This window comes from Bos taurus, chromosome 15 (assembly GCF_002263795.3).
Source record: "Bos taurus isolate L1 Dominette 01449 registration number 42190680 breed Hereford chromosome 15, ARS-UCD2.0, whole genome shotgun sequence".
Lineage (NCBI taxonomy): Eukaryota > Metazoa > Chordata > Mammalia > Artiodactyla > Bovidae > Bos > Bos taurus.
Genome location: NC_037342.1, coordinates 46777747 through 46801503, shown reverse-complemented (window position 1 = coordinate 46801503; position 23757 = coordinate 46777747). Strand labels below are relative to the sequence as shown.

Below are 23757 nucleotides of genomic sequence, written 5' to 3'. Positions count from 1 at the left end.
CGCGCCACACGCAACTCGCGCCCCCGCGCACCACACGTAACCGCCCAGCGACGCACCGCTGGGCAGCGGCGTGCCAGCTCATTGGCTGGACAGGGCCAAAGCCAGAGCGTCGATGCTTGTTTCCTGGCAACGGCCGAGCGCAGGGGCGGGGTCGCCGACGGCATTCCGAGCAAGGAATACCGCCTCTTCCCCCCAGGTTCCGCCCCCTCGCACTTGCAAACCCCGCCTTTCTGAAGGACTCCCGCTTGTCACAGGGGAAGACCTCTGGGGAGGAGGAGGCCCGCGGGGTGGAGGCGGAGCCTGAGGAGGAAAGGTCAAACCAGAGGGCAGAAGGCGGGACCTAAAGAGCGACGTGACTAAAAGAGGCAGGGAAAGGCCGGAGGGCGGGGCTTAGGACAGAGATCCGGATGAAAGAGTGACTAACGTGGTAGGGGCGGGGTCACAGGTCCTAAAGGAGCTTACAGAGGAAGAGGAGGCGTGGAGGGGGTGGAGCTAACACTGGGGGGTAGGTCTAAGGGGAGGAGTTAGCAGGTGAGCTAGACCTGCGGAAAAGCAGAGCCTTAGAGAAGGCAGACAGCGAGTGGTCTAGCTCATTTCTTGCACCACCTGCGGGCTTGGATAGGACCCAGGCGATGACTGCCCTGCGTTGGCTCGCCAACACCTGCTGCCTTTTGATACCTTGAGCACTATCGTTTTCAGTCTCTCAAGGAACATGGAGTAAGATCCTCCTTGTCAGGCAGAATTCCAGGTCAATTATAACCAGTCTCTTCCCTTCAGGATCTCAGCCTTTATAGACAATTGCAACGTAGTGTAATTGCCATCAAGGAGCAGTACTCATCACACAACAACACACATCGAGGAGTAGCACTCCTCACACACAAGTCCTATGAGTGTTTAGAGAATGAGGGGAAAGAAGAGCAAAGGGGCCTAGGAAAGCCGTCTAGGAGAAGATGATGTCTGAGCAGTCTTTAGAAACAAGCAAGAGTAAGACTGAGAAATGAAAGTTTCAGATAAGGTCTGCAGTTTAGTTGCAAGTATTACATCGATGTTAATTCCCTAGATTTGATCACTGTGCTCTAGTTAAGACGATAACAGGGGAACACGAGTAAGGAGTTTACAAGGACTTTCTGTCCTATTTTTGCAACTTTTTTGTAAGCCTAAAATTAGTTCAAAAGAAAAAGTATTTAAAAAGAAAAAGTAATGGAAGTTTCAGCGGAAAGGATCAGCACATAACAAGGCAAGAAAGAATGGACAAAATGTGGGAGGTACTCTGAAAACTATCATTAGTACAGCTTGTCTGGAGCCTAGGGAACATGCAGAGGAAACACTGTGAAATGAGGTCGAAGACATGGACCAAGCTTTGTAGACCATCTTAAGGAGTTTAGATTTTCATCCTTGGGGTAATAGAGAACCATAAAAAATGTTATGATCAGATTGATAAGATCCAAATTGGAATAGTAAGGATGTAGAAAAAATGGATACGTGGTTATTAGGTCACCAGGGCTTGATGACTGGATGAATATGAGAAAAAGTAAGAGGAAAGATTAAAAACTGAAGTGGTTTGCCATTTCCTTCTCCAGGGGATCTTCCCAACCCATGGATCCAATCCATGTCTCCTGCATTGGCAGGCAGATTCCTTACCACTGAGCCACCTGGGAAGCAAATACAAGCACTGCTAAGTCACTTCAGTCGTGTCCGACTCTGTGCGACCCCATAAACGGCAGCCCACCAGGCTTCCCCGTCCCTGGGATTCTCCAGGCAAGAACACTGGAGTGGGTTGCCATTTCCTTCTGCAATGCATGAAAGTGAAAAGTGAAAGTGAAATCGCTCAGCCATGTCCGACTCTCAGCAACCCCATGGACTGCAGCCCACTAGGCTCCTCCGTCCATGGGATTTTCCAGGCAAGAGTACTGGAGTGGAGTGCCATTGCCTTCTCCAAATACAAGCACAGGAAAAACTAAATGATAGGATTAAGAGTCAGGTTAGTGATCACCCTTGGAGAAGCGCTGCCTAGAAGAGGGCAGAGTGGGGCTCTTGATGTGAGTGCCTGTTACATGACTGTGTTCACTCTGTGGAATTCATCAAGCTGTGTACTTAGGAAATATGTACTTTTCTATATGTATGGTCTAGTTACTATGCACTGAGTGCATGATAAGTCACTTCAGTCATGTCTGACTCTTTGCAACACTGTAGACTGTAGCTTGCCAGGCTCCTCTATCCATGGGATTCTACAGGCAAGAACACTGGAGTGGGTTGCCATGCCCTCCTCCAGGGGATCTTCCTGACCCAGGAATCAAACCCTCGTCTCCTGGGACTCCTGCACTGCAGGTGGATTCTTTGACACTGAGCCACCAGGAAAGTCCTCTGGTTACTATGCTATATAACAAATCATCTCAAACTTAGTAGGGTAAAACACTGGTCATTTTATTATGCTCACAGATTCTGGGAATTTGAATAAGACAGGGCAAGAATGGCTTATCTCTGTTCCCTGATGTCTGGGACCTCATCTGGAAAATTCAAACACCTGGGGGTGACTTGAGGCTGGTGACTAAAATCATCTGGAGGCTTCTTCACTCACATGTCTGATGCCTGAGACAACTGGGATAACTTGAAGGCTGAGCTCAGCTGGAACTGTCAAAGTACAGGCACATGACTATTCCTGTGGCTTGAGCTTCTCACAACATGGCAGCCAGGTTGTAAGAGGCAGCATCCTGAGACAGCTTCTGGACAGTGAGTGTTCTAAGAAATGCAGAAGGAAGCTGCTTGGCCTTTTATGATCTAGTCTCAGAAGCCACACAACATCACTCCTGCTTTACTCTATTGACTGAAACAGTCACAAGGAAGGAGTATCAGAATTTTTGAACATTTTTTAAAACTGTCACAATATTATACAATTGTAATAGTAACAATACTGGTGCTAAGTATTTTGGCTGAAAGGCCAGTGATAGGGATCATAAGAGAAAGAGCAGATAGGAAAGATAATGAGCTCAGTTAAAAGACCAAATGGGCTACAGGTGACTGTGCAGTATCTGAGTGGGGAATCCTGTGAACACTTAGTGGTATAGATATGTCTGTAGCTCAAAGAGAGTTATTGGGAGTCATTAAATGGGAAAGGAGATCCTGTGGGTGACCCAGACTGACCACAGAGAGTTGGGAGGATAGAAAGAGAGTCCATCAGAGTCCAGGAAAACCTCACCAAAACAGGAGGGATAGGCAGAGGGGCTTATGAAAGAGACTAAGAAGAAACAAACAGAAAACCAAGAAATTATGGTATCAATACAAGTCATGGGAAAAGCAGTTTTCAAGAAAATAAAATATACTGTTGTAGACCGTAGATGTTTCTTCCAAGACACTATCTGAAAACACAAATCAAGCCATATCACTTAACTGTGCAAAACATTTCATGAATTCTCCATTGCTTTAGATAAGCTATTAGTTTTATAACATGGCTGACAAAGCTCTCCCTGAGCTGTCGTCTGTCAACCATTCAGCCTCATCTTTCACCACTAGGCTCTCAGATTCCCTACAGAAACCAATTGACGTTCCCCTAGTCACCTATGCTTTTTGAAATCTCTGTGCCTTTCCGTGCTCTTTGCACTTTGCCTGTAGCGCTCTTCACTCTTCCATCTCTACACTTAACTAACTCCTCTTCATCCTACAGAACCCAGTCTCAATTGGGACCTTTCCTATGCACTATAATAACTCTCTGTGTACCCACCTAATTGAGTATTCATCAGACTAATATATAATTGCCTATCTACCTGCCGCTTCCCCCACTAGACTTCGAGTTTATGGAGGACAAGGAATGTGTTTCATTCATCTTTCATCCCCAATACTTTGCATAATTTTGACGTGGCACATAGCAGGTGTTTTGATTATGACTTTTTGAGAAAGATGATATTAGTGAAAGGGACATCAAGTTGAGGGAGAATTTTTAGGATTTTTTAAAATTATTTTCTGGTATGGGAGGTTTAAGCCTGTTCATAGAAAGGGAAAACTGGAAGAGGTTAAGGATTTAGAAAACACAGGAAATAACTGGTGAGATCAGGCACAAGAGGTAACAGGAGGGGGATGAGGACCAAAATGCCACAGGATGGCCCCCATCACACTCATGCAGCAGGAAGGACGTAGACAAGGGTGCAAGTAATGGAACGAGAGCTCACATTGATATGAAAGGCATTCTCTGTCCCTGGAGACTAGTTCAGCACCTGATACCTGACATATCTGACAGTACATAGATGTTAAAAGAATAAAAAATGAGGTTCAAGCTGGGAATTTGCACAAGGTAAAACAATGAATTCCTAAACCTACACAGGCAACCAAGTCTCCCCACTAGAAAGCCCTTATGTAGTTCAGCTTTGAGGAAGGTGGAGGGAGACAAGATTTAGCCTTACCTCTGAGGCATACACCCCCACCGTCTCCAAGGACCTCATTAGAGATGTTTAGTTGGATAGGTGTAAACCCGAGCCCTAGGAGACAGGGTGGAGTGCTGGAGCCACACAGGTTCCACCGCTTTGGTAGCGGCTGGCTCTGGTGGCGTTGCTAAGAGCTTCAGCAGCCAAAGAGGGAGGAATTGCAGCTGGAGACCAAGGGCAGCTTCTTCTGGAAAGGCAGGCTCTAGCCCCCACTTCCTGAAACCACCTGCAGGCAGAGGCCCTGGATATCTCATCCCCAGGCAGCAGGCCACAGAACCATGAGCCAGGACAGCAAAGTGAAGACGACAGAGTCCAGCCCTTCTGTCCTGACCAAAGCCAGGTGAGAAATCCTGGTCCCCTCTGTCTATCTGTCTGCCTCACCAGATGGAGCCTGATCCCTCCTTGCTGCACCGGGTGGCAAGGGCAACAGCGAACCATGGATAATTGAAACCCGACTTCTTTTGCCCACAGGAAGTCTCTGCCAGTCCTGGACCCATCTGGAGATTACTACTACTGGTGGCTGAACACAATGGTCTTCCCAGTAATGTATAACCTCATCATCGTGGTGTGCAGGTTTGCCGCTATGGGAAGGGCCCTAAGCAGAGACCAGGGATAAAGAGTGAGGCCCAGGAAGAGGGCGGGCCCTTGCTCGGGGCTGGTGTGTGTGAGGGCGGCACCAATGCAAGGGCCCAGGTTTAGTGCTCAGCGGCTTGGGGACAATACCTCACACACAGAAGGATCCCTTAAGCCAATCCCTTCTGTCCCTACCACGCAGAGCCTGCTTCCCCGACTTGCAGCATGGTTATCTGGTGGCCTGGTTAGTGCTGGACTACACGAGTGACCTGTTCTACCTCCTGGACATCGTGGTGCGCTTCCACACTGGTCAGTGAGTCTCAGGACTGACCTTCCTTCCACGTTCCCTTCCTAAGGAGAGCCTCTTAGTAACAAGAAAGTGACCCCCTCCCTCATAGCACTGTCACATGTCTGTGTTTACAATACCCCAGTGCTCACCCCAGAAACCCTGGAGCAGTGTTAGGCCCAACCCATCCTGTCCCTGTAACTGTCTCCCTGTGCTGCCCTGGCCTACCCACCCTCAACCTCATTACTGTACCCGGAAGCAAGAAGGTGCCCCGACTCCGCCCCATACCTGACCCCACCCACGACTGAGCCCCCTTCTCCACCAGGATTCTTGGAACAGGGCATCCTGGTGGTGGACAAAGGTAGGATCTCGAGTCGCTACGTTCGCACCTGGAGCTTCTTCTTGGACCTGGTTTCCCTGTTGCCCACGGATGTTGCCTACGTGAGTCTGGGTCCACACACACCCACGCTGAGGCTAAACCGCTTTCTGCGAGTGCCCCGCCTCTTTGAGGCCTTTGACCGCATGGAGACCCGCACAGCTTACCCGAACGCCTTCCGCATCGCCAAGCTGATGCTTTACATTTTTGTGGTGATCCATTGGAACAGCTGCCTCTACTTTGCCCTGTCCCGGTACCTGGGCTTCGGGCGTGACGTCTGGGTGTACCCCGACCCTGCACAGCCGGGCTTTGAGCGGCTGCGGCGCCAGTACCTCTACAGCTTTTACTTCTCCACGCTAATCCTGACCACCGTGGGCGACACACCGCTGCCAGCCCAGGAGGAGGAGTACCTCTTCATGGTGGGCGACTTCCTGCTGGCAGTCATGGGTTTCGCCACCATCATGGGTAGCATGAGCTCTGTCATCTACAACATGAACACAGCAGATGCAGCCTTCTACCCAGACCACGCGCTGGTGAAGAAGTACATGAAGCTGCATCATGTCAACCACCGGCTGGAGCGGAGAGTCATTGACTGGTGAGGATACTGGGGTTCCAGACCAGGACAGGAAGAGGTGTGTAGGATAGACTCTGAGGAAGGTAGCTGGGTTCTTACTGCCTGGTGGGTCAGGCAGGGCACTTAGGATGTGGTATTCATTGGAGGGTTCACTGGGTGGAACTTGGAAAAGGATGTCCTCCATTAACTGGGTATGGACTTAAGGAAAGGGGTTGGGTAAGAGATTGACAGGGAGATGAAATCATACACAAGGAAAGCTAACACAGAACCCAGGGAATGGGAACTGCCACCACCTGGTAGAACTCAGAAGGTCCTGGAAGGTGTAAGAGGTAAGAGCAATACTCCTCAGAGGATGACCAACAACAAGATGGTTGACTCTGTCATGGAGTCCATACTGTAGGGTGAACAAGGGGAAGTGTCACCAAGTTAGGGACATAGAACAGAAGACCTCTAAAGAAGATGGGGCTTGGTGACTGAAGTAGATATTTTTAGTGGAACGGTACAAGACATCATGGAATGGTGGGTGGGTAAAGCCTGACGGGAATTAAGGCTCTGTCCACTGTGTAAAGGCTTCCAGGCCCTGGATGGGAGAGAAGAGGTCAAAATATGTCTGTGACTAGGAGATAGTGGACTAAAGATATTTATCAACCAACTGTCAAGTATTCGTATGACCCTTGTGAGAGCTCAGTGTGGTTGGGTTCTTGGCTGAAGCTGAGCCGAGAACCCTGATGGAAAATGTAGAGGGAGGCACGTAAGGGGCTGGTGAGGACTGCTACTACCATTCCCCCCAGGTACCAGCACCTGCAGATCAACAAGAAGATGACCAATGAGGTAGCCATCTTACAGCACTTGCCTGAGCGGTTGCGGGCAGAAGTGGCCGTGTCTGTGCACCTGCCTACCCTGAGCCGGGTACAGATCTTCCAAAACTGTGAGGCCAGCCTGCTGGAGGAGCTGGTGCTGAAGCTGCAGCCCCAGACCTACTCGCCGGGTGAATATGTCTGCCGCAAAGGGGACATTGGCCGAGAGATGTACATCATCCGAGAGGGTCAGCTGGCCGTGGTGGCGGACGATGGTGTCACCCAGTATGCTGTGCTTGGTGCAGGGCTCTACTTTGGGGAGATCAGCATCATCAACATCAAAGGTGGGCACCTCAGCATTTGTTCTGGAGACTGGACTACAGGAGGGGAAGGGGGACAGCAGAACCCTGTGCTGAGACCAGATGGCACTTCAGGGCCCACAGATTAAGGACAGCTGGCCCTTGCCTGAGTCACTAGAGGGCTCAAGAGAGAGGCAGGACACAGAGGGTCTCTTCCCTGAGAAAAGGCTGAGTCAACGTCCATGAGAAGGTTGGGTCCTTGGAAGAGAGAGCAGACTTGCTCTGTGAGTATTCACCCAAAGCACCAACAGATCAGTGAAAAGTGCCGAGATAATAGCAATTAGTAATAATAATGGCTAATAGTCTCTACATGCTTACTACATGCCCTGTTCAAAGTTCTTCATGTGTACCAATTCATTTAATTCTCACAGCAGTTCTATAAAGTAGGTACTATTATTCACAGTTTAAAGGCAAGGAAATTGGAGCACAGAGAATTTGGGGAACTTGTCCAAGCTGACATGGGTGATAAGTATACACACTTGAAGTCAATATGAGAAAGAGCTTTCTCATAGCCAAATGGAAAGAGAGGTAGAAGGAATGAACTTCGGTTTACTCCATCAACTCCAGTCCAGGCTAGGTACTGTACACCGGCTCATTTATTCTTCTTATCAGCCTGTGAAGGAGGACAGCACAGGTAAAGACACCAAGGCCACAGGAGATGGGAAAAACTTAAAAGGGGTAAGCACGCTGTCACTGACGAAGACTAGAATGTGCTCTCAGCCTGGGGATCCCACTCTCTAGTTGTCTTAAAGGTCTCACACTTGTCAGCCAAGGACCCCCTCAAGCCCTGTTGCAGTTGGCCTATCTACCTGACTTTGGACAAATCACTTACCTCTTTTAGGCCTCAGTTTCCTCACCTACCCAAGAGGGGTGATATTCAAAACCCATAGAGTTATTTGTAAGAATTAAATGAGCTGTATGGGTGAGGCTCCCAGTGCGGGGCCTGGCACGTGGCAAGAGTTCAACAAATGGTGGCTCCCTTGCCCTTTCTAAGGTCCTTCTAGCTTCGAGACTCCGCAGCATTCAGAACCTATCTTCCCACCAGCCACCCACCATTAGCTTTCTAAAATGCAAATGATACCATACAGTTCCCCTGCTAAAAATAGTTCAGTAGTTTCTGTCCTTTAGCTAAGGTCTAGACTCCTTGCCAGGGCTGTGGGCCTTGACCTGGCTCTCTCCATCTCTCCCCAGCTCCTCACACGCTGCACTCTGGCCTCTCTGCCATGCCTGCTGTACTCTGTAACCACCCAACTCTTTCCTACCTCCTTCCCTCTGCTCATGCTCCTCCCTCTGCCTAGTTGCCCTCCCCGCCTCCCCTGGTTACCTCCCACTCAGTCTAGGCATCAGTTCCTCCAGGCTTCCCTGAATTCTCTGCCTTAAAGCTTGTCTGGGGCTCTTTGCCTGTCTTCCCACAGTACCAGATGCTCATCTACACTGCATTGACTGTGCTGTTAGGTAACTATTCCATCAAATGTCTATCTCCTCTAGACTGAACTCTTGGAGGCAAGTCACTGATACCCACTCAGCACACAGCCTAGTCCCCACCCAGTACATTACAGAATGAAAGAATTAATGAGACAGAAAGAGAGGCTCAGAAGCACAAATGTGGAGGTGGGGGTCCGGGTTCAGACGGAAAATACTCCCTCACACCCACCCTGACTAATTGTCCTCCCACCTGTCTGCTCCTCGGCCACAGGGAACATGTCTGGGAATCGCCGCACAGCCAACATCAAGAGTCTAGGTTATTCGGACCTGTTCTGCCTGAGCAAGGAGGACCTGCGGGAAGTGCTGAGCGAGTACCCGCAGGCCCAGGCTGTTATGGAGGAAAAGGGCCGTGAGATCCTGCTCAAAATGAACAAGTTGGATGTAAACGCGGAGGCAGCCGAGATCGCCCTACAGGAGGCCACGGAGGCCCGGCTGCGAGGCCTAGACCAGCAACTCGATGATCTGCAAACCAAGTTCGCTCGACTCCTGGCTGAGCTGGAGTCCGGTGCACTCAAGATTGCCTATCGCATCGAGCGGCTGGAGTGGCAGACCCGGGAGTGGCCAATGCCTGAGGAACTCATGGAGGCTGATGACGAGGGCGAACCTGGGGAGGGAACGTCCAAAGATGGAGAGGGCAGAGCTGGCCAGGAGGGACCTCCAGGCCTAGAGTGACCCCATGTCTATCCCCAGGACTCCCACCACCAAGTGAATCCAGACTTGTAGGGAAATCTGCCTGCAGAAACTCTGCCATCCTGTCTGCTGGGTTACAGAGATGGGCGTGAACTGGGTCTGTAGATGTACCACCTAGAGATGCAGGAGTGTAGCATACATTCAACCTCTGCTCACCAGAACTATACACACACACATGCATGCACACAAGCACACATGCACACATACCTATTTGCACATATGCACACTGACCAGGAGACTGTGAAATCCATATTAAATGCTCTGGAGTTCCCCTTCTCAGAGCACACATCTTTCTCACCTACATAAGTCTTATACCAACACCATATAAGTACATTCAGTCACACACCTCATAAACACACGTATACTGAGAGTCACACATCATTACACACAGATGTCGTCCATGGATCTGCACACACTTGTGAACACACAAAAGCATATCTATAGCCCTCTTGTTCCAAGGTATCTTTTAAATGCTCCTCCACATGGGGGGTTCACAAGTGTACCCTGCAAACAGCACTTCAATAAAGTGTTGCTTCCTCACTAAGCATTTATGGGGTTGATGAAAAAAACCAAAGCCAATGTGAGCCAGCCAGGATAAATTCTGTCTGAATTCTGGGTTACAGGGGCAAGGGGCACAGGCTGTGTAGTAGCTGGCTTCAAAGAGATGAGAGGACTGATGAATGAAGAATCATTGTGCCACAGTATAGCAAGCTTATGTATCTTACTGCTGTAAGTATGCACATGTTTTCATAGACACATTCACATATACACCCTGACCATTGCATCTCACAGCAGGTTTTGTATCCTCAACCTCATGAGCTCTGAGGGGTTCAATCTTACTTAGTAAGCCAGAGTAAATACCTGCTCCCTTTTCCTTCCTTCAGTTCAGCCCTGGAACCTAGGACCAGGTATACCTTACCCTCAGAACTGACCCCCAGAACTGATCTCTTCCAAGGGAAGAATAGTTTCCAGGACTGTAAACCTGGCCCTATCCTACCATGATGGTTCTCAGAGCTGGCCTTGGTCCTGGCAGAAATCCAGTCCTCCTTCTCTGTACAGCATTCCAAGACATAGGATGGAGAATGGAGGCTCAGTGGAGCAGAGTATCATGATTGGGGACAACTGGAGATGAGTGTTTGAGGAGTTCTGGAGAAACTGTGACATACTTAGAAGAAGGTCTGCAGGTTTGGGGCAGAAGAGGTGTTATGGGGTCTGTGGAGCAGAGTCAAATGTCATCTCTGAATCATATTCACCCTTGCCATAATTTTAGCTCCTCCAGGGCCTGGCCAGTCTTTGGGTGTGAGCTGTGCCAGGCAGTATTTTAAAATGTGCTTGGAATTTAATTTACCAACATTAAACTGATAAATGTATATTACATTGACTGAGTGATGACATACTCAGAGATCAATGCCACTGAAAGAAGATTTATTACTTACAGTCCCCAACAGGAAGTGAGCACACTGTGCCATACAGGAGCACATGGGGAAGCACCAGGGTTGCTCAGGAGGCAGAAAGGAGCAAGAAGAAAATATGGGTACAAAGTTTTTATTTCATAGTGGTAGCAAGTTTTTAGGTGAGAACGTCTCCTATTAGGTGGGAAGCAAAACCCGATTTTGGGTTTTGTGGTTGAAAGGTTCATAATATGACTTTTAAGCACCCACAAAAGTCAGACCACAGGGGAAATGTAAACAACATTGGTCTTTAATTTTCTCATGATTTCAAGATGCTGAATAATCAGTTACAGAATATCAAGAATGATTATTATAAGTGGTACACGAATGTAGGGTAGGGTCTCCAGGGCTCTGAGGGCAGGATATGCTGATGTGTTGTCATGGAGACAGTCCCAGAGGTGTTGGTGTCCTCTACGTCGACCAACTTTTTGGTCACGATACAGGTGACACAGAGGGACTCAGACACGAAGGACTTGAAACAAAACTTCTTCAAATGGGCACAGAAACTGAGACTGAGGCTGGAGCCGAGGTGTCAGGAGAGATTATGAGGGTCACTGCACTTTCGATCATTTCAAAATCTGTGGTTATTTTGTGATATCCTCCTCACCGATTATGAGAACCATAGGGCTGGCATGGGGTCTCTTGATTATTGCTGGGTCCTCAGAGCTAAAACTCTGCCAGGTTTTAGGTACCTAAATATTTATTTGGCAAACAGAGATGAGAGTTGAAGCAGGCAAAGATCCAATTTTGGAGGAAGATGTGTCAGTTTCTCAAGAGGTTTTCCTACCATCTCTGCCCTCCAGTCATGCTGAGCTAGAATGGGTAATGAAGGCCACTTTGGTGGTCTCTGATGGATTCAGGGTGCTAAAAATAAGCTTTTCATTTATAATGTACATACTTGTCCCAAGAGAAGGCTCTCCTAGAACAGGTGGCTTCTGCCACCTGGCAGAATTCTGAGCACAAGGAGGGTGATAACTGGCCATCTTGCCTATCCTAGAAGCAGGAGCAAAATTCTGGAGTCAGCTGTGCATCTTGGTGTCTCCGCTTTTCCAGTATGGGAAGATGGTGGAGCAACTATACCACAAGACATCTTGAATAACCATGTTGAGGCCCTCTAGTTGCAGACTGACACCCCTCCTGTGTGGGAAACAGTATTTTGACAATTAGGGAACAAGTTGGATAGAATTGAGCCAGGATGGGCAGCAGGACACACAATTTTAAGTTTCTGGAATCACAACAACAAAACATCAACAAAAACAATCTTTTAGTCCAAAGAGTGTAATTTACTGTATGTCAATTGCTAGGCTAAGCATTTATATATGTGGCAGGAAACTTCACAGAGGTATTCATTTGGGTTTTGTTCATTTTATCCCTCCTCTCATCGTAAAAAAGTACCTAAAGTTTTGTATCCCCTAGACTTAAAGCTTTTCAAATTGCAGTGTCAAAACAGAAATGTTCAGAAACTCTCTGCCCTAGCTTTTGTTTATAAAAACAGGGCTCCCAGGAGGGAGGAGACATATGTATACTTATGACTGATTCATGTTGATGTTTGGCAGAAACCAACAAAATTCTGTAAAGCAATCATTCTTCAATTAAAAAAAATAAATTTAAAAATAACAAAACAGAACAATTATAACAATATACTATAATAAAAAAAGAAAAAAAACAAGGCTCCAAGGTTTTCACAAAAAATTCACCTAAGGGTGAATTGTGCCCAGCTGTCTGTGATGGCTTAGAGTTGAAAAAGCAGAAGTGTCTGTACTTCTGAGGAAGGAGATTCTCTAAGACTAAGGAAAGAAATGGGATTCTTGAACATTATATTAGTTTTCTTTTATTGAAGTAACATATTGCCACAAATATAATAGCTTAAAACAGTAGTCATTAATTATCTCACAATTCTGAGTCAGAAATCTGAGCATAGTGTGGCTCAACTGGGTCCTCTGGCTCAACTGGGCCTCCCAAAACCAAAATCAAGGTGTCAGTTGGGCTGGGCTGTTATCTGAAGTCTCTGGGAAGAGTCTGCTTCCAAGATCATTCAGGTTATTCGAAGAATTCAGTGTCTTTTGTTCGTGGAACTGAGATCTTTATTTCCTTGACACATGGCCCCTTTATCTTCAGGCCACTAAAGGCATGTTAAGTCTTTCTCATTCTCCAAATCTCTTACTCCTGCTTCTAAGACTGAGAGAGACCTCTGCTTTTTAGGTTCATATGATTAGATTAGGCTCACCCAGATAATCCAAAATAATCTCAATATTTTAATTAAGGTCAGCAGGTTATTAACCTTAATTATATCTGTAAAGTCCCTTTTTGCCATAATCACAGAAATAACACCAGAGGGCAAAGATAATGGGAGCCAAAATTCTACCTATCACAGGGCTACTGGGAAGGAAAGCAGCCTGGACCACACTTTCAGCCCAGGCTTAGAAGGAACTCTAAGGATCAAATCTTTGGAAACTGCAGGAAGATCACTTTGCCCCAGGGCATACTGGAGTCTCAAAGCAGCATCCACTAGAGGGAGCTCAGGCTTGAGTGAATGAGGTGCAGACCTGCATTACCAACATGGTCCGACTGCCACAGAGCCTCCTGGTCTCCAGATACTCTGTCCAACATAAAATCCACAGATATTTTTATAAGACCCTAAATTTGGAGGATGAGAGAATGGAAAGAAAGTCACAAAACACAGGGAGATTAAATCTTTCAGTAAGATAGGTGGTTAAATGTTTAGATGACAATTGTCTAATTTAGAGAATTAAGGAAAAATCCAATTTTTTACACACAGTTATGACACTAGTGGTAAAGAATCCACTGCCAATGCAGGAGACTTGGGAGACACGAGTTTGATCCCTGGGTGGGGAAGATCCCTTGGAGGAGGAAATGGCAATGCACTCCAGTATTCTTGCCAGAAGAATCTCATGGACAGAGGAGCCTGGCAGGTTACAGTCCATAGGGTCATAAAGAGTCAAACATGACTGCCTGAGCACAAATGCAGTCATTTTTAACTGCTATATGTAAATTATCTCATTTGGTCCTTATAGCAATATTAGGAAACTTACATTGCTTTATGTTAATTTTTCTAAATAGGAAACTGAAGCCCACAGAGCAGCTAAAAAAATTACATAGGATTTTGTAAAGTTGGACTTACCCAGTGACTCAGCAGTAAAGAATCTGCCTGTAATGCAGGAGAATTGCAGGAGATTCCCGGGATCAAGAAGATTCCTGGGATCAAGTTCGATCCCGGGATCAAGAAGATTCCCTAAAGAAGGAAATGGCAACCCACTCTAGTATTCTTGCCTGGGAAATCCTATGGATGGAGGAGCATGGCAGGCTACAGTCCATGGGTCACAAAAAGTCAGACACAACTTAGTGACTAAGCAACAGCAACAAAATTGTAAAGCTGTTTATGCCAGGTCCTGGGCTAAGTGCATTGTCTCAGCTAATCTTTATAACTATGAGAAACATGCTATTATTTCCCCATTTTGAAATGAGGAAACAAAGGCTCTGGGAGATTAGGTAATTTGTCCAGTAACACAGGGCTCCTAAATCACATGGAATGAAACCTAGGTTTGTCTGTTTCTTCTAGGGAGTTAAGAAATGGAACTGCCTCAGCTTGAGGCCAAGGCCAGGCAAGCTCCTTCTTTTCTTGAGAATGACTGTTGCAGGCTATAACGGTGGTAACCAGGTAGTAACCAGGGGAGAGGGAGCTAGTCATGGTGCAGAGCGGCGCCTGTGAATCACCAGCAAGCCAGTGTGCTGAAGTGTGATCTCAAGGCTACATACCTAGACAAGGGACCACCCACTGTTCTGGAGAAGAGCTGTTAGTTCCAGCTGTCTGCCCTCATGCATGCAGCTGTGGGAGGAGTTCCGGAGTCACGACCAGATTCCTTAAGGGGTTTCAAAACTGGGCCCTTCTGCTGATAGCTCAGCTGCTTCTGGCTTAGCTCTTCCCACCCCACCTCCATCCCCACCTCTGTAGGACCCATTTCCCTTGCTGGGTCACTAACCTCAGAACACCTTGGCCTGGCTAAGATTTGAGATGTACATTCCTCCTCAGTGTTTCCAATTAGCCATTTCCCCACAGGAGTTTCTTCAGCCCACCCTGCTTCACCTTTTTCTTACTGAGGGTTTGACTGCTAATGGCAAAGACAGATGGAAATAAAGTAGCCAGCTTGGGAGGAAATCAGATTCACAGGGAGTCTGGCCATCCAATCCAGAGAAGATCTGAATTTTCTTTTACTAGGAGCCAGGAGCAGGAGGACAGGTGGGTGGATCCCAGCTTGCGGGTGAAGCTAGGGTTTGGCTTGAGGCTTGGATCAGAGGTAGATAATCAAGCTGGGTTGAAACTTGGGTCAGGGCATAGCCCAAGTCAGTGCAGGTATTAGCCTGGCCTAAAAGCACAAAAAATAAGAGTTTGGGGCCAAAATGTGCTGATAGTCAATCAGAGTCAGATGGTAGTTCTGAAACATCACTTAGTAGCTGGGGGATTCAGCCTCCTACAAAACTGAAAAAAAATTGAAAGAAATGCTTGGAGAATTAAAATGTAAATGAGATTATGAATGTAAACTGTCTATCAGTGCCTGACAGAAAGCAACTGCTTAACAATGAATAATAGTTAAGACCATTATTCTTACCGCTCTAGCAGGTAAGAATGGGAGCAGGCAATGGCAACCCACTCCAGTACTCTTGCCTGGAAAATCCCATGGATGGAGGAGCCTGGAAAGCAGCGGTCCATGGGGTTGCTGAGGGTTGGACACAATTGAGCGACTTCACTTTGACTTTTCACTTTCATGCATTGGAGAAGGAAATGGCAATCCACTCCAATGTTCTTGCCTGGAGAATCCCAGGGTCGGGGGAGTCTGGTGGGCTGCCATCTACGGGGTCGCACAGAGTGGGCCACGACTGAAGCGATTTAGCAGCAGCAGCAGCCGCCGCAGCAGGTAAGAATATGCCTTTGAGGGTCCTGGGGCTCATGGGTGTTGTGCAGCCCTCCTTGGCCTTGGGCCTAGGGGCTGTGCTGGCAATGCTAAATCTGGCCAGCAGAGGGCGAAGCTCTTTCTTTCTCTCTCCTCCCAGCTCCCTCCCAGGCCTCAGGAGTGCTTTCCTTGCACAGCTGGGAGAATTACCCAGGAAGAAATGGAATCTTAAAATCCGAGTCTTGACTGATTTAAGAAAAACCTTATTCAAATTTTCTAGCGAAGACAGCAGTGGTGCGGCTGAAAGACATTACTGAGGAAGTTATGCTAAATCAGAGCCCAAGGTATGAATACCTGTTGAGGGCAGCACATGGAATGGCTGGGATCATTCAGGACTGCCGTCTCCCAGTTTGAAAACTCTTGTGCTTTTCACCCAGGATGCATGGGCCCTCTCTGTGTCTGCCACTGCTTTTCCATTTTCAGTACCTTGGCTTGTTGTCCTCAGCCGTGCCTTCCACCAGCAGGTCTCACAGGGCCCCAGAGGCACGAATGTATTCCTAGACGCCTTCTCTGTTTAACCTCCCGGGTGAGCCTTCCTATGGCCCTTTTAGCCCTCAAGTAAGGCCCTGACCTGGGGTCTCCAGGACCCTGTAGCCTACCTGTGAAAGCCCACATCTGAAGCCACATGTAACCTTCCAGTGGGAGCCAGTCCCCAGTGTACGCTCTGCTCCCCACAGCATAAGCCCCAGGCTCTGGAAGGCTGGTCCTTCCCTTGGTTTCTATCCTCTGCCCAACATCCCTACATGCTCTGGTTCTTGCCTGTCTGTCTTCTCAGCTCATTGCCTCTTTGTTTAATCATGCCAAGGGAAGGACCTTCGATGTGGGCAGGGAGTGTGTGGGCAGGAGCTCAGCAGAGAGGCATATCTGCACATCACAGAAATGCAGAGAAAAGAAGGCCTTGAAAGGTGAGGGGAGGAGGCAACCCACACAGTCACAGGGGAGAGATTAAGCCACTGGGCCAGCAGGCTCCCCAAGGAGTAAATGACTGGTTTCCTTCCTAGCTCTCGATCCCAGCTGCATGTGTGTCAGGGTCAGGGCTGTGGAGGCAGAGTGTGTTCCTGACCACGTGCGTGAACACTGGGCTCCCCAGGGAAAGTGTTGATGTTTTGTGGACCTTCAGGCTACCTGGAATAAGCCCTACCTTATCAAGCAGGTTATTTGGCTGTGCATTCGACACTATGTGCTTTTCTCTTGCATTCTCTCCCTTGCATATTTACTGATGTATTGTTTATTTAAACATTCCCCTCTTATCTCAACTGTGATATAGAATATTGAAAGAAGGATCATGTGCCCACCTTGAGCAGTAGCATGGGTGGCTCAAACTTCTCCAAGGCAAAGGTAGATTGTTCTAAGCCACAAGAGTCAAGCAAGGTGGACCAGCACCCCCTGCAAGACACACATGTGCATGCATGCATGCATGCATGCGCGCGCACACACATACACACACACACACACACACACACACACACAGGCAGGCACCAAAAAACAGAAAACTGACAACCTTGACAGGACAAGGCCTGAGTCAGAAAGGCAGCTTCCCTGAGGACTGAACCTGGCCCTATTTAAGGGCCTCCTGCACTTGCCTCCTTGATCTAGCTTTCTGACTTGTTCTGAAATAAGGGTCCAGGTTTCTGTCCTCTGTCTACTCATATTGACTTTGAAGTTCTCCTTCTGCTGTCATCTAACGTTCCCCTGTTTCCTGGCCCTCAGCAATCTCACATTCTCTCCAAATGCTGGCTTAATCCCTGGCACAGATGGAATCTCCTGATTTTGAGCAATGAGGTTTGACTCCCCTTCGTGTTGCATTTTAATCTCTCTTCCTTCTTCCTCCTCTCATGGTATGTCCCTCCTCCCCCGTGAAAAAAAGTGAAAGCATCAGTCACTCAGTCATGTCCAACTCTTTGAGACCCCATAGACTGTAGCCCACATGAAATTCTCCAGGCAAAAATATTGGAGTGGGTAACCATTTCCTTCTCCAGAGTATCTTTCCAACCCAGGGACTGAACCCAAGTCTCCTGCAATGCAGGCAGATTCTTTACCACTGAACCACCAGATAACCCCACTAGTATCTATGACTTTTTCCTCTTTACAAACCATATTCTTGAAACAATTTACACCCACAAACTCCTGATCTTCACCTCCCATTACCCATCTGCACTTGGTTAGAGGGGAGAAATTGAGCAAGGTACATAGGTGATGAACAATATGGAAGGCACCACAAAATTATAAGCAACTCAAGGTTCCTTAAGCATAAAAAAATAGAAATGAGAGTAGTGTGGGGAGTGGTTTGAGAAACTGTTGGAGAAAAGGATAGATGCTAGACACTTGGAATATAGACAAGCAAAGGGGTGATTACAAGACATGTTAATTGTGGGACTACCATGGTGGTCCAGTGGTTAAGAACCCGCCTGCCAATGCAGGGGACACGAGTTGGATCCCTGGTCCAAGAACTAAGATTCCCACATGCAGCGGGGCAATTAAGCCCATGTGCCAGGACTACTGAGGTGGCGCTCTGGAGCCTATGTGCCCCAACTACTGAAGCCCACTCGCCCTAGAACCTGTACTCTGCCACAAGAGAAGCCATAGAGAGTAGACCCCATTTACCCCAACTAGAGTAAGCCTGCGTGCAGCAACAAAGATGGAAAACAACTAAAAATAAAATAAATAAATTTTTTAAAGACATGTAATTGTGAGAATTACCATAATGAATGAGAGATACAGGTGTTACAGAAGTCTATGGGTTAAGAGGCACCTAATCCAGATGTGTGGGGTTAAGGAAAGCTTCTCAGAGGAGTTTCAGCTTCTGTAACTCCTTTTCCAAGATTAGCAAACTCTCATATCCTCAATTTCTTTGAACACTCTCTCAATTGCCCTGTTAAATAAAGCTAGTCACTGCATGACTGAAGGTGGCTTATCCACACCCACAGTCACCTGCAAGAAAGGGCAACAAAGAAGAGAGAATCCACTCCTTTCCTTTAAGAACTTGATCTGGAAGCTGTACTTAAGGCTTCCATCCACAACCTCTGTCCAGAATGTAGTCATAAAGCCACACTTAACCACAAAAATCTAGGAAACATACTCAATGTGGTTGCCATGACATTTTCATCTATATACTTGTAATCTGGTTGCCATGACATTTTCTTCTAAAATTATTCTTTTCTACTAGCTTTTTACAATTGAGTCTCTGCTGCTACTGCTAAGTCACTTCAGTCGTGTCCGACTCTGTGCGACCCCATAGATGGCAGCCCACCAGGCTCCCCCATCCCTGGGATTCTCCAGGCAAGAACATTGGAGTGGGTTGCCATTTCCTTCTCCAATGCATGAAAGTGAAAAGTGAAAGTGAAGTCGCTCAGTTGTGTCCAACCCTCAGCAACCCCATGGACCGCTGCTTTCTAGGCTCCTCCGTCCATGGGATTTTCCAGGCAAGAGTACTGGAGTGAGGTGCCATTGCCTTCTCTGAATTGAGTCTCTACTTACATCAAAAAGTAGAACCCTCCACATGTACACTGGGTTCCATACTTCGCTGCCTGTTCTCAAGAAACTTGCATTAGTGTCTCTATTTCTCTCTGCCTCTCAGTTTCTGTCTCTGTCTTTCTCTCTCCTTCAGTCTTTTCTACACATTGCAGTATTTTGATCTGCCACTAAAAAAGTTCTAGTTCTTCCATCTTTAAAATCTTTAATTCTACATCCCCCTCCAGTTACTACCCTTTTTCTTTTGCTTAATAACTACTATTCAAGAAGACTTGTCTAAAGTCACCTGCTGTAATTTCTCCCATCACATTCAGTGTTCAGTACATCGGATCCATCTTTTGTCTCTAGTGAAAAGTGAAAATCATTCAGTCATGTCCAACTCTTTGTGACCACATGGCCAGAATACTGGAGAGGATAGCCTTTCCCTTTTCCAGGGGACCTTCCCAACCCAGGGATCAAACCCAGGTCTCCCACATTGCAGGCAGATTCTTTACCAACTGAGCCTCAAGGGAAGCCCAGGAACATTGGAGTGGTTAGCCTATCCCTTCTCCAGGGGATCTTCCAAGCCCAGGAATCGAACTGGGGTCTCCTGCTGTGCAGGCAGATTCTATACAAACTGAGCTATCAGGGAAGCTCTAGGACCTCACCAAAATGGCTCTTTCTGTGGCCAAGGCTCTCTAGGTCCCTGAATTCTGAGTACATTTCTCATCCTCATTATCTTGGTCCAGAAGCAGCATTTGAATATATTCAGCGTGTCTCTTTTTGCTTTTATGATGCCTTTCTCCCCTTGTTCTCCCCTCACCCCTCTAAATGCTCTTTCTTGGGCTCTTTTGCAGGTTGATCTTTCTCTATCCAGCCTTCAAACAATGGTCTTTCCCAGACTTCTCATCTGGTCCTCATTTCTCTTTATTCAACATACTCTTGTTAATTCTATGGTTTGCATTAATTCCTACGATCTATGTATTCAGCTTTCTACTGGAATTACTACCTATGTGTCTGACAGGCATCTGAAACTATACTTGTCCAAAGTGGACCAGATTCTCTGGTGGGAACTTCTGTCTGATAGCTATTACTTTCTCTATGAAGTCAGGGGCTGTGTTATTTGTTGTGAGTAAAAGTTGGTGTGTGTGTGTGTGTGTGAGTGTGTGTGTGTACAGGCACTCACCAGAGTTAGAGATGCAGTAAGAGAATTTATGAATCAAGAAAATTTGAAAAAAAATTTGCAAAATGAGAAGACGGTGACCAGAGAAACAATAAAAATTCTACTCGTTCTGGGAAGCAGCATACTAGGACCACCTGAATTCTGATTTCCCAACTCCCTGGCTTTGATTTGTGGCTTTTTTATACCTTTATATCCAAAGCTTTGTGGCTTTGGATAAGTTACTAAAACTCTTTCTCAGCCAGTTTTTTCATTTAAAATGATAATCGATAATATTGTGCTCAAATTTGTAGTTTTTTTGTGAGGATTAAAGACAATATGCTTGGAACAGTAGGTGATTATCAAACTTTCACCAGAAATATTATTCATTTTAAATTTCATTGTTCTCTGTCACTTTCCACAAACAAATGGCCTCTAAATTGTCTCTCAATCAGCCTTGCAAGGCAGGAGACACGGGTTTGATCCCTGATCAGGGAACTGAAATTCTACATGCCCAGAGACCACTAAGCAGGCACACAGCGACCACTGAGCCTACGTGCCACAGCTGGAGAGCCCCGTGCCACAGCAAAAGATCCCGCCTGATGCCACAAAGACACAAGGATGCAGCCAAATAAATAAATAAACATTTAATAAATAAATAAATTCTGTCCCTCTTCCTTCTAAGTATCTCTCAGAGCCATCTTCTCCACTACTTCCATGACTTTAGTTCAAACCACTGTCAATTCTTCCCTGAATTACTGTCATGGATTCCCAATTGATCCCACTCCTAAAGTTGCTCTCCACACCAGTTGCTACTGCAATCTTTCCAAGGTTTTCTAAATCTTAACAAATTTCCAGTGCCCTCACTTCTTCCTTGCATGGCTTGCAAGAGTCTGCATTTGCTATCTCCTGAGATGAGAGGTGTGTTATTTTCTAGGGCTACAGTAACAAATTATCATGAAATTGGTAGCTTAAAAACATCCATTTATTAGCTCACAGACAGTAAAGCTGGGTTCTTTGCTCAGAGTGCTTATCACCAGGCAGAACTCAGAGTGTCAGTCAGACTCAATTCTCTTCTGGAGGCTCTCGGGGGAAATCTGCTTTCAGGTTCATTCTTGTCATTAGCAGGATCCAATTTCTGTGGTTGTAGGACTGTGGCCCCTATTTTCTTGCTGGCTGTCAGCCAGAGATGGCTCTCAACTAGAGGCCATTCTCAGGCACTTGTTGTATGCCCTCCTCCATCCTCAAGCTAACTACAGCCACCCCCATTTGTTGCCTCATTGCCCCCTCCATTTTCAAGCCAGCTACCCTCTATCAAATCTTGTTCTTCACATCTCTTTGACTTCCTCTTCTGCTGCCAACCAGAGAAAACTTGTGTCTTTTGAAGGGATTCATATGATAAGGACAAACTGGATAATCTATCATAAGGTCAACTAATTAGCATTGTTAATTATATTCACAAAAATCCCTTTTGCCCACGTACCATAATCTTAGGAGTAATGTCTTATCACATTCACAAGTTCCACCCACACCCAAGGGAAGGAGATCATACAAGAGTGACAGTCATTAGGAATCATCTTGCAATTCTGCCCACCCAAGAGGGAAAGCAGGGAGAAACACCCCTGAGAAATACTGAGATCTTGAGCTGAGATCAGAAGGATGAGTAGAAGTTAATTGGGTAAGGAAGGAAATCTTCCAGAGAGAACATGCAGAGGACATGTAACTAAAAGACATATATCTGAAAACTAAACAAAAAGAAGGCCGGTGTCTTCAGTGGAGAGAACAAGAACCATAGTGATTTGAAACAAGGTAGTTAGAGAGGTCAGTAGTAGTCAGGCCATGCAGACTTCATCGGTTCAGTTCAGTTCAGACACTCAGTAGTGTCCAGTTCTTTTCGATCCCATGGACTGCAGCACGCCAGGCTTCCCTGTCCATCGCCAACTCCCTTACTCAATCTCATGTAAGGGAATTTACTCAATCTCATGTCCATCGAGTCGGTGATGCCATCCAACCATCTCATCCTCTATCATCCCCTTTTCCTCCCGCCTTCAATCTTTCCCAGCATCAAGGTCTTTTTCTCATCAGGTGGCCAAAGTATTGGAGTTTCAGCTTCAGCATCAGACATTCCAATGAATATTGAGGATTGATTTCCTTTAGAACTGGCTGGTTGGATCTCCTTGCAGTCCAAGACTTCATAGACTCTATTAAAATTCTTGGTTTATTCCCACAGCAGAAGTCCAAAGAATGGCATAATCAGATTTGTATTCCAAACATAGCACTCTGGTTACAAGGTGGAGGGTGGATATAAAGAGGCATCCATTAAAATGTGGACAACTTAGGAAGCTGGGAGAGTAGTACAAGAAATAATGGGCAATGTCAGTAGAGATACAAGCATAATGGTTCAAGGAACACTCAGTAGCTAAAATCAACAGCACTTCGTGATTGATTGAACATGGGAGAGAAGCTATTATGTTCCCCAGGAAGCAGGCTCTAAGACAGAGATTACTGTGGAGGATGTTTACTAAGGAGGGCTCTTGGAGTCAACACCTGTGTAAGAAAGAGGATGAACGTGGGATCGGGGAAAGGGAGAAGCTGAGCAGCCCAACAAAGACCTCAGTCAACCCCAGAGAGGAGCTGGGAACATCTTTCAAAGTTGTCCTCTGTCAGAGTAAGGGAAGTGAATCTTTATATCTTTCTGCTGATCAGTCATTGACTGTAGGATGCCTCAGAAAGGGAACCTGATCTTGAATGAGCTAGCTTTCTTCAGCTCAGGCAACTCTTGAAGGGACTGACAGTTGAGGGTTATCTTCCAGTGAAAAAGGAGACTAAATCCTTCTTTTTTTTTTTCATCACAACCTTCACCATAGGGGTGCAGGAGCATAAGGGAGTACAGCATTCAAGATGATCTGTAAATTTCTGATCTGTGCATCTTGATGGGTACACTTATGACCATATGTTGTCATCATAGGTTTACCTATCATTTTCCCCTACTAGCTTGGGAAATTGGCACAGACTGTATTGGACAGCTAGTGTACAGCCCTATACCTGGCACATTGCTGAGTAAGTGAATGCCAGTCTATTTCTATTTCCACTCCCCTCCCACCTACATTACCTTTGCTTCCCTGCCCCCACACCCTACCTTCATCCAATATGGGAAAAGTTCAGCAGGTTA

General features: G+C 46.7%; 1 protein-coding gene across 1 annotated transcript; it reads left to right on the top strand.

Moving 5' to 3' along the window:
• The first annotated feature begins 66 nt into the window (after positions 1 to 66).
• On the top strand, positions 67 to 10624 carry CNGA4 (cyclic nucleotide gated channel subunit alpha 4). The gene is made up of 6 exons (XM_002693174.6): positions 67 to 4755; positions 4887 to 4988; positions 5191 to 5297; positions 5600 to 6245; positions 7016 to 7365; positions 9077 to 10624. The coding sequence occupies exons 1-6, from the start codon at positions 4694 to 4696 to the stop codon at positions 9535 to 9537; spliced, it is 1728 nt and encodes a 575-aa protein (XP_002693220.1). The 5' UTR covers positions 67 to 4693; the 3' UTR covers positions 9538 to 10624.
• The last annotated feature ends 13133 nt before the right edge of the window (positions 10625 to 23757 follow it).

Bases quoted from the DNA above. Each gene is read 5' to 3' on its own strand.
- CNGA4 (XM_002693174.6), top strand. From the start codon at position 4,694: ATGAGCCAGGACAGCAAAGTGAAGACGACAGAGTCCAGCCCTTCTGTC. The intron at 4,989-5,190 runs GTTTGCCGCTAT...CCTACCACGCAG, and splicing joins CTCATCATCGTGGTGTGCAG to AGCCTGCTTCCCCGACTTGC. The intron at 7,366-9,076 runs GTGGGCACCTCA...CCTCGGCCACAG, and splicing joins CAGCATCATCAACATCAAAG to GGAACATGTCTGGGAATCGC.